The sequence below is a fragment of the Gekko japonicus genome, unplaced genomic scaffold (genome assembly GCF_001447785.1).
Source record: "Gekko japonicus isolate JY-2015 unplaced genomic scaffold, Gekko_japonicus_V1.1 scaffold1349, whole genome shotgun sequence".
Taxonomy (NCBI): Eukaryota; Metazoa; Chordata; class Lepidosauria; order Squamata; family Gekkonidae; genus Gekko; species Gekko japonicus.
The window spans coordinates 167,782-177,965 of NW_015174314.1; the positions used below are offsets into that span (position 1 = coordinate 167,782).

Genomic DNA, 10,184 nt, shown 5'->3' on the forward strand with positions numbered 1-10,184 from the left:
GCCGATGCCTCCGTCGCCTGGCTGGAGTGGCCGCGGGGGAGTCTGGAGTCGGGCGGCCGCTGGTGGGAGCCGCGGGTGCCCGGGCCGAGATTGGGGGGGCAAGGCGGGCGACAGAAGGCCGATGCCTCCGTCGCCCGGCCCTCTACAGAATCCACCCCCCAAACCTCCAGGTATTTCCCTCCTTAGAGCTGGCAACCCTACATTCCCCTCAGTGCCTGTTGGTAGGCAACTAAGCTTGGTCCTGTCACCTACTTTGGCCTTTGGGAGAAAACACATTGGGGCCAATCCTGATAGGGTTGCCAACTCCAGATGGGAAATTCCTGGAGATTTGAGGGATGGAGCCTGAAGAGGGTGAGGTTTGAGGAGGGGTGGGACCTCAGACAGGTACACTGCCATAGACTCCACCCTCCAAACCAGTCAGTCTCACATAGGGAACCATTGTTGCCAATCTCCAGGTGAGGGCTGGAGAGCACTCAGTATTACAACTGCTCTGCAGAAGGGAGGGCAGAAGTCAGCTGAAGTCAAAGGGGCAGATAATTGTAGGTTGGTGGCTAGCTGGGAAGGAGATGGGGTTGCCAACTACATGCTGACAAATTCCTGGGGATTTGAGGGGTGGAGCCTGGAGAGGGTGGGGTTTGCAGAGGGGTGGGACCTCAGACAGGTAGAATGCCATAGACTCCACCCTCCAAACCAGCCATTTTGTCCTGGGTAACAATTGTTGCCAATCTCCAGGTGAGGGCTACAGATTACTCACAATTACAACTGCTCTTCAGGTAGCAGAGATCAGAGATCAGTTCCTCTGGAGAAAACAGTGGACTCTGTCATTATACCCTGCTGAGGTCACCACAGCAAATTGACACTGTTTGCCCAAAGCCAGAGCACTGCCCCAGAACCTCTTTCTAGATCTCGTTGTATTGCTTTCACAACGGGCTTTACTGCTAGTGTATATATATATATGTATGTATATGTATATGTGTGTGTGTATATATATAAAAACAACCGGGTATGAGTAGGCACTTGAGCGTTGGGATGAATAGAGATCTCTTGCATCGGTTTTGATTGCACAGAGTGGGCGGTAGCGGCGAGTAGCCTGCCCTAGTCTTGGGAAGCAAGTGATCACAAGAGCGTCTCATCCGTCTGTTTTCCTCATCCACGCTTGCTCTAAGCACCATTTAAAACTGAATCGGCCCTTTAATAGCAAGTAATGCCATTAGTGGCAAATAGGACCAGAAAACTGTTGAACCACTCAGGACAGTACATCTCAGAACAACCACAACCTTTCACACAGTTTTGTTAAACGGACGTGGAGAAAAATTTGTGCACATCTTGGGGTGGGATGGGGAGGAAAAAGGCATGGTTTCTGTTTTGCGTACACGCATCTGAACGTCTTGGCATCCCATGTCGTCAAAAATATATATACGCTGCCAAGTACATGTGCACAGTTTTCACACAGGAAAAGTGTCCATACATGATAAGGGGGGAAATAATAGGGCACCTTCTAGTGCAGTTGTTGTTGTTCAGTCGCACAGTCGAGTCTGACTCTTCGCAACCCCATGGACCACATCACGCCAGGATAACAGATTTTATCTACTCATGTTGATGAAGTCCACCCCGACCTGGGTAGCCCAGGCTAGCCCAATCTCGTCAGATCTCAGCAGCTAAGCAGGGTCAGCCCCGGCTAGTATTTGAATGGGAGACCTCCAAGGAATACCAGGGCTGTGATGCAGAGGCAGACAGTGGCAAACCACCTCTGAACGCCTCTTGCCTTGAAATCTCTACAGGATTGCCATAAATTGGCTGTGACTTGATGGCACTTTCCACCACCAGATAAAATGTGGAACGGCTCTTAAGGAATGGAATCAGTCCTCATCTTTTTCTAGCAGATGATCTATCCCTCCAATGCAAACCCTTTCCAGGGGCTTTTGCCACTCACCAGGAGAGGGGTTTTGAGGAGAAGACGGTGACTTTGGCATGGTGGGCGTTCGTGTTTTCGCACGTTATGTGTCTCCAGCCCTTGGAATTGCAGCAGAAGCAGATTATTCCCAAATAATCTACAAGGCATTCATACTCTGGAGCTTTTGTGGGGCAGTCTGTTGCCAGAATTACAATCTTGAAGGCTTGTTGACAGTGTCTATATATAGATGTCATCTTTACATTCTAGAAGCTCCTTCCTGTTCTAACTCCCCCGTTGCATTAGAGAAGCCCCGTTGGCCGAAACCCACTGCCCTATTGGCCAAAACACAGTGGCCAAAACCCAGGTGCCATCAGGAGGTCCACCGGCAGGGCCAGAACTCCAGAAGCCCTCCCACTGTTACCCCCCAAGCACCAAGAATACAAAGCCCCCCCGCCCTAGACATAGTGTTCCATCTCTACCTTGTGGCTAACAGCCACTGATGGCCCTCTGCTCCGTATGTTTATCCAATCCCCTCTTGAGGCGGTCTATAAGAACCTTGTTTTAAAAGCTCTTTCTCTTTGGTCCCTTGAGCCCTTCTTTGGCCATGTCCCTACTAGGCACTCTTCTGCCTCTGTTTCCTGTGCTGTCTATAGTGGGGTTGACGGTATTCTACTATCCAGCAACTGCATTGAGCAGATGTGGAATTTGGCTTTTGAGCATGAAATCTGGCATCCTCGGAACCTTGGCTTTCATTTCTGAAAAGCCAATTTCTAGCCCTTAAATGTGCATTGAGTAGATGTAAAAGACATGTATGCACACTAGGGGAGCTGTAATTGGTTGGGACTGACCATCTTGTGTACAGTATACTTCTTTAAAAATCACGCATTGGACCTGTATAAGGTTTCTATTTCCTAGGGCCGAACACATTTGGAATCAAAAGCAACTATTATCTACTGACTTGTTTTCTTGTGTAAAATGTTGTGATTATAGCCTGGGAATCTGGGGTCAGGACATGCCTTAATATCTTCAGCTTTCGTACAGTACTTAGATCTTGACAAGCTTTCTAAATAATTATGATAATTAATGCAAATGGATTTTAGTAGCTGTGAGCCATGCTTTCAGTTGCTCAGGGTGGCATTTATGAAATTCAGATGCCTTCCAGATGGTCTTGGTCCTAGAGGGCAGGAGAGACATCTGTTTTCCCCAAAGTTAATACCAAAGCTTATGGATGAAATTCTCGGCACAAACAGAGGAGCGATCAACTCAGCCTTGTAATCGGGGCCACTAATGCAGTGTATGGGAACAGGCAGGACAATGGATCTTCTTAGCGAGGAAATCAACCCTGACTGTTCCCCGGAAGGCCAGATACTGAAGCTGAAGCTCAAATAACTTTGGCCACCAAATGAGAAGGGAGCCCTCGCTGGAGAAAGATTGCTGGGAAAGACTGAAGGTCAAAGAAGAAGGGGGCGGCAAGGGGATGAGATGGTTAGACAGTGTTATCGATGCAACGGACGTGAAACTGAGCAAACTCGGGAGGATGGTGGAAGACGGGAGGGCCTGGCGTGGTGTGGTCCATGGGGTCGCGAAGAGTCGGACTGCGACTGAACATCAAAATGTAGTTGCCGGATGACCTGCACTCATATGAGGCATTTCAGCCACGGCCTGACAAAGGAACAAGTCATTGGGTGGGATCCATACTAAATCTTCCAGTGGCAAAACGGAACTTTCCTGCCTCTCCCCTCTAGGGATGCCAGCCCCCAGGTGGGACCTGGGTTCCCCCCCAGAATGAACAGCTCATCTCCAGACTACGCAGCTCAGGTCCCCTGGAGAAAATGGATGCTTTGAGAGGGTGGACTCTGTGGCACTGTACCCCGCTGAGGTCCCTGTCCTCCCCAGGCTCCACCCCCAAATCTCCAGGAGTTTCCCAACCTGGATCTGGCAACCCTAGTCCCCCTCCCCCGTCAGTGGCCAGGGAGGGCCTGGCAACCTTACACCCCTCCCACTGCAGCCCACCGATCACTATGGAATATGACTCCTGGTGGATAGGGGACCCTGACGAATGTGGTAAGCGGCGCTGCATCCAGAAGGGAGAATCAGTGTAAATTGCCAGTTTAGTCTGGATCCAGTCCCATTACATGTGCTTATTTAAACATGCTTCTGAGTAAGCCGGAGGTCAGATATGTTTAGATGCAGTTTCAGAGGGTAGCCATGTTGGTCTGCTATAGCAGAGTTACATTCGAGTCCAGTAGCAAAATGGACATTGGGGAGCTTTGTCTCTCAAAAGCTTATACCCCCAAAACCTTGTTGGTCTCTTCTGGACACGAATCTAGCTCACATTTAGATGCAATGTCCTTGGTCCCAGCCATGGCCACTTTTTACCTGTACTGGTCTCCTATCTGTCTGTTCTTTAGAATGTGCCATTTGCAGAACAGATAAAATGAAGAACTTCTTTACCCAAAGAGTAATTAAAAAGTGGCCAGGCTTGCAACTACCAGGGCTTTCTCAGTGGTGGCCCCATCCTGGTGGAAAGAGCTCCCGGAAGAGATCAGGGCCCTGCAGGACCTCTTGCAGTTCCGCAGGGCCTGCAAGATGGGAGCTCTTCCGCCAGGCTTTCAGCTAGAGTGCCACCACCATTATAGAGCCCTGGCCTCTTGGTTTTAACATCCAGCCACAGGAAGATCTGGAGCAGAAGGATCTTTAGAGAGTATATTGAAATAAGCCATCTTGAGTAACTATCTTCTGAAACTTTATGAAACTGTATTAATAATGGGATTTGTTTTATATGGTTTTATGTGGTTTTAACTGTATTTTATGTACTGACTGTGAGCCGCCCTGAGCCCGCATTGCGGGTAGGGCGGGGTATAAATGCGATTAATAAAATAAATAAATAAATGTGGAATTCACTGCCGCAGGAAGTGGTGGCAGCTACAAGCATAGATAGCTTCAAGAGGGGATTGGAGAAACTTGTGGAGCAGAGGTTCATGAATGGCTATTAGCTGCAAGGTAGAGATGGAACACTCTGTCTGGGGCATGTGATGCTCTGTGTCCTTGGAGATTGAGGGGGGGGCAACAGTGGGGGGGTTTCTGGAGTTCCGGCCCCGCTGGTGGACCTCCTGATGGCACCTGGGTTTTGGCCATTGTGTTACAACAAAACAGAATTTTGGACGGGATGGACCATTGGCCTGGTCCCATATGGCTTCTCTTATGTTCTTATGCAGTATGTGAGTAATGTCAATGTGAGATCCTCCTGTGCCCTATTGTTTCTGCTTCTGTAAGGATAATCTCTTGCCCTTGTGTGTGATTTAAGAAAGCAGATGAAATAGCCAGGCATGTGTTTTCTCATTTTTGAAAAAGTAGGCTCAGTGTAATTTGTTTCTTTATTTAATTCATTTGGACCCCACCTTTCTCCCCAGTGGGGACCCCAAAGCAGCTTGCACCAGTCTCCTCTCCTCCATCGTATCCCCACAACAACCCTGTGAGATAGGCTGGGCTGAGAGACTGTGACTGGCCCAAGGTCACCCAGCGTAAGCATCTGTTCGTAATAAGCTGTTTCGTACCTTGCAGACACACAGCTATAAGCTCCTGTGCTATCGTACTTGGATAAAAGGCAGAAAACTCAAGTTGCTTGGCAAACTTTGTAGCACATTCCTATTTAGGCTGAGTTTTAGCAGAGGAACCAAAGCGTCACTGAGTAGCTTTACCTTGCGTTGTGCTGTGTTACATTTTGGTGAGTTTTTCATTGTACGTGGCTCTCGGGTTTCTATTTTCATTTGTACCCGGGGCCCTGGGATGACTAAAAACTTCCCGAGATACAAGACCTACGAGCTTCATGATAACTGATGTTAGTTGCTTTCCTTTTTAACAACTTTATCTTTATTTGATGACCACCTTCTGCAAGCTCAAAGTATTGTTCATAATCAGTTTCTTTCTTTTGTCTTCAGCGCCGAGCTAAAGCTTTTGGAAGAAGCTGCCGTCTCAGTCTGCAAGTCTTTAGGTAAGAGGCTATTTTGATGCTGGCGTTTATTCCAGTGTTCTTCGTATTGTCAGCTTCCCTAATAAATCACACTGCGCTATAAACCTTTGTATCTGCGGTACATTTAATATCTCCCATCTGTGCTCTGCGCATGGGATTTTTTTAAAGCCACTCTTCGCTTCCAAGCCTAGATGTAGACATATTGTCCCCGCATGTGCTGTTTGAACATAAAGTTTTCACAGGTTTTTGCTTTATTTTGCATGCTGTCACAGGAAGTGGCTTGGGCACAGCTATATTAAGATGTAATAGAACAGGTTGTGTGTTTTTTCCTACTTAAAGAAAAAAAGAATTTAAAAGCATTTATTCACAGGACAAACCGTAGAAGATAAAAGCAGAGATGGAGTATGAAAAGGGATCCGGAATCCGTGCACTCTTTGCCCCCTTTTATTTCTGCATTTGATCCTATTTCAGTCCATTTTGAGTTCCCTGGTGGATCAGGGGTGCCAGCCAATGCTCCCTCTAAGCTGTGGAGTCCTGTGAGCCAACATTCTACTTTGTGAGCTGCTGGCGTTAAAGGTGTGAGCGAGCGATTTGGCTGCTTGCATCAGTTAGTTTGCTCTGGAGCCATCCTTCCCGGGCTAAGACAAAAATGTGTGAGCTGGAAGCTATAAACTCTGAGCTGGCTCACACTTAACTCAGCTTAGAGGGAACACTGGTGCCAGCCTCCAGGTTGGGCCTGGGGATCTCCTGGAATTAGAGCTCCAGACTGCAGAGATCGGTTCACCCTGGAGAAAAATGGATGCTTTGGAGGGTGGACTCTGTGGCATTGGACCCCATGGAGGTCCATCTCCATCCCAGGCGCCACCCCCAGATCTCCAGGAGGTTCCCAACCCGGAGATGGAAACTCTGCCCCCCATCCCCTTGCCATTGGCCAGGGGCCACCTGGCAACCCTAGCTCTGACTAAGACACTGTCCCTGAACATGAAGGCTCATTTCAAAGTCTCTATTCTAAAACTTCTGCTCTTTCTGTGGCTCCAGAAGAGCCATTGGATGGGCTTAGAACCCAGTTTCCATTGTGTTGTCCTGGCTGACAGCCACTGGCTCACCTAATCTAGGGTACTTTCCCCTTTGTTATAATGATTTGTTGAAAACTGAGGACTGAACTAGATGCTAGGGGAGGCAGGGCGCTGAAAATGGCATCCCGGTGTCAAGTTCTCCTCTTCTCCCTTCGGAGCATGTAGTAAAACGTGCCTCATGTGGTGCCATCATGGTGCTCTGTATTTCCCTGCCTGCCCTTCATCTCGTTAGCGGTTTCTGAGAGGGGCAGGGAGATGTACACCACAACAACACAGGGTAAGTGTTGCTACATGTTACAGAATTTGGGGGGTGAAGTGGGGGTCTTCAGTGGAAGGGGAGGAATCAGTGAAAATCCCCCCACCCCCGCGTTTTCCACTGGCAGAAAAACAGGATTCAGGCCAATAAGCAGCAGAAAGAGAGATGAACAGCGAACTAGCAGAACCTAAATTAATGAAAAGCAGATACCAATGCGAGTATCTATTCCACCTTTGCTTTTTCCCCAAAGATTGCTAAATGGTTGTCAGCCCCTTGTATATTTTGCCTTATATCATCTACCATCTTTCAGTCTTACTGTTCTGGAACTTTGGTAAGGTTGTTGCAGTACTTTGTTTAATCTATGGTTTGATAGTTAAGGCTTTCGAATGGTCAGGAAGCAATTTTTCTCCAGGCCAGTTTGGCTGGAGAGCCTGGAGCGGGGGGGGGGGGGGGGGCAAAAAGGGAAATGTAGGGGGGGGGGGGGGGGGGGGGGGGGGGGGGGGATAAAAGGAACTATTTGTAACTTGGGAGCTATTCTTAGCCATTCGGAATGTGTCAACTTCATTAATATTGGATTACTTTGTGAAAGAATTACAACAAAACAGAATTTTGATAAAGATTGCCTCGAAACAAATATTGAAACTCGAGGAAGTTCGTAAGCACTTCAGTGACTTGACGTCCTGACCTGTTGAAAAAAGAAATTCTGGATTAAAACAACATGGAAATGCCAATACATTATTGTCCTCATTTTGTGAATGTTTGAACTGTTGCAGCAATTTTCTGTTAATTTATGTATTTTGATTGCTGTGCCCTTTAGTTATATTATCTTCTGGGTGTGGAACAGGGGTCACTGGGGGTGTGGAGGGAGAGGTGTTTGTGAATTTCCTGCATTGTGCAGTGGGTTGGACTAGATGACCCTGGCAGTCCCTTCCAACTCTATGCTTCTATGATTGTATGATTCTATGAATGGTCATTTGTAGTAAAAACACAGTGCTATATTGTTTTATGAAAAGTAATCTTGTAAGCCCATGAAAGAGGAAGGAGAGGATTACATTCCCCAAAAAAGAAGACCCGCTCTTTGAAACTCTGTGTTAGAACTGATAAAAGGACTTTTGATGGAAGTGCCATTGTCCAAATTTGAGGCAAGGAAAAAGCTCATCAGGAGCAACCTTGAGTGGCAGAGAGGAAGACAAGGGCAAGGGCATAAAAATGGTTGCCTTCGACTTTGGACTTCTCAGCCCCGGAGGCACAGCACAGCCCCCTGATGGAACCATGGCTTTAGTGCTATTTAATTAACCTCTCTGAGACCACATTCCTTTGTGTGTTGGAATTCCCTATTCCCCATGGTTCAAGCTTGGGTAAGGCATCAGGTGAACAGATAGAGCTGAGTCAGGAAGAGCTTTGTTTCTCTATACCCATGTTAGAAGATATGATAACGCCAGTGAAACTGGCGCTCAGGGTTCACCCGCTCCTTGTGTTGCCTGAGCCCCAACACCTGGCAAGGCTGCTCCGTAGGTCCACCTGTCAGGTGTTGGGATTTTATCCTTTTTTTCAGGTTTACTTTTGGGTGGGGGGCTCAGAGGGAGATATTTACTTCAAATAATACCACTCTGTACCACTGAGTGTTCCAATATAGAGTTGAGTTTATTCCTGTATAGGTGTGGGTATGATTGCATTTATTCATGTATAGGGTTGGTTACAATTGGATTAGTCCCATGTCAGGTCATGGCCTTGATGTTTCAAAGATGCAAGAGTCGTTACGTAATGTGAAATGCTGTGTAAATTCTTTTGAATCCTAGTGGGGAACAATCCTCGGACAGGCAATCTCGCCGCGCTGATTAAAGTCTTCCTTTCAAGAACCAAAGAGTTAAAAATTTCGGCAGAATGTCAGAAGTAAGTGTGATGAATGTTGAGTTTGTTAATTTCTGCTTTTGTTTGCGCGTTAATTGCTGCTTTTTTACCCTCAAGTAACAGCTGACTTATAGCTTACCCGTTAGGATTTTCAAGCCAACAGGCATTCAGAGGTGGTTTGCCATTGCCTGCCTCCATGTCACGACGCTGGTATTCCTTGGAGGTTCTCCTATTTAGATACCAGCCAGGGCCGACCCGGCTTAGCTTCCGAGATCTGACAAGAGCAGGCTATCCAGGACTATCCAGGTCGGGGCAGTTGCCTCTTAAGTATTAGAAAATTTAGCAGCTGGCCCACCCATGGCTGTGGTCACACACACTAAATCAGGGGTGTCAGACACGCGGCCCGGGGGCCGGATCAGGCCCACAGTGGAACTGGCCATCTCCTGCTTCCCGTTCTGCAGCTGCTGCTGCTGAATCATAGCTTGCTTCGCCAGACTCTCTTAATCACTCAGCCATTTCATGTTTTAACCTGGGCCCTAGACTCAGAACTCTGAGCATGTGATTTCTGTGGTGAATGTCAATAAATCAAAAGTAGGTTTGCAGCTTACAGAGCTAATGTTTTAAGCATGTTTTTATTTTAAGTAAAAAAATGTTTGTGTCCTTTATAAAGTTTATATCTTCATGGCCCGGCCCGGCAAGGTCTCATTTATGTCAGATCCAGCCCTCATAACAAATGAGTTTGACACCCCTGCACTAAGTAATCCACTTTCAGTGCACTTTCCAACTGGATTTTTACTGTCTGAACTGGCAAAATCCAGTTGGAAAGTGCATTGAAAGTGGATTATTTAGTTTGTGTGACCGCAGCCCATGTGTCTCAGCAGGTTGGTAGAACAATGGGGAAGGCGTGCTGCTCGCCCCAGGTGACCTGGTTTTAAGCATATATGATAAATCTTGGAAACTGATTTTGCATTCCCTGTGCATTTCTTTTAGTCTGTGGGATATTTGAAACCACTCAAAACGTAGGCCTGCCAAAGCTGGACTACAGCTATTTAGATGTAAAACACAGAAGGTAGATTGGTAGGCTGTGTAGCATTATGGGATCTTCTAAGGGATGGGTTTTGAGAAGGGGGGAAA

General features: G+C 47.3%; 1 protein-coding gene across 1 annotated transcript in view; it reads left to right on the forward strand.

Annotated features, from left to right (window-relative positions):
• The window catches only part of DYM (dymeclin), a 294,566-nt gene that overhangs the window by 35,119 nt on the left and 249,263 nt on the right, over positions 1–10,184 (forward strand). The window contains exons 3-4 of the mRNA XM_015424156.1: positions 5,836–5,888; positions 8,999–9,092. Of these exons, the coding sequence (XP_015279642.1) occupies positions 5,836–5,888; positions 8,999–9,092 (147 nt within the window). The remainder of the gene's footprint in view (positions 1–5,835; positions 5,889–8,998; positions 9,093–10,184) is intronic.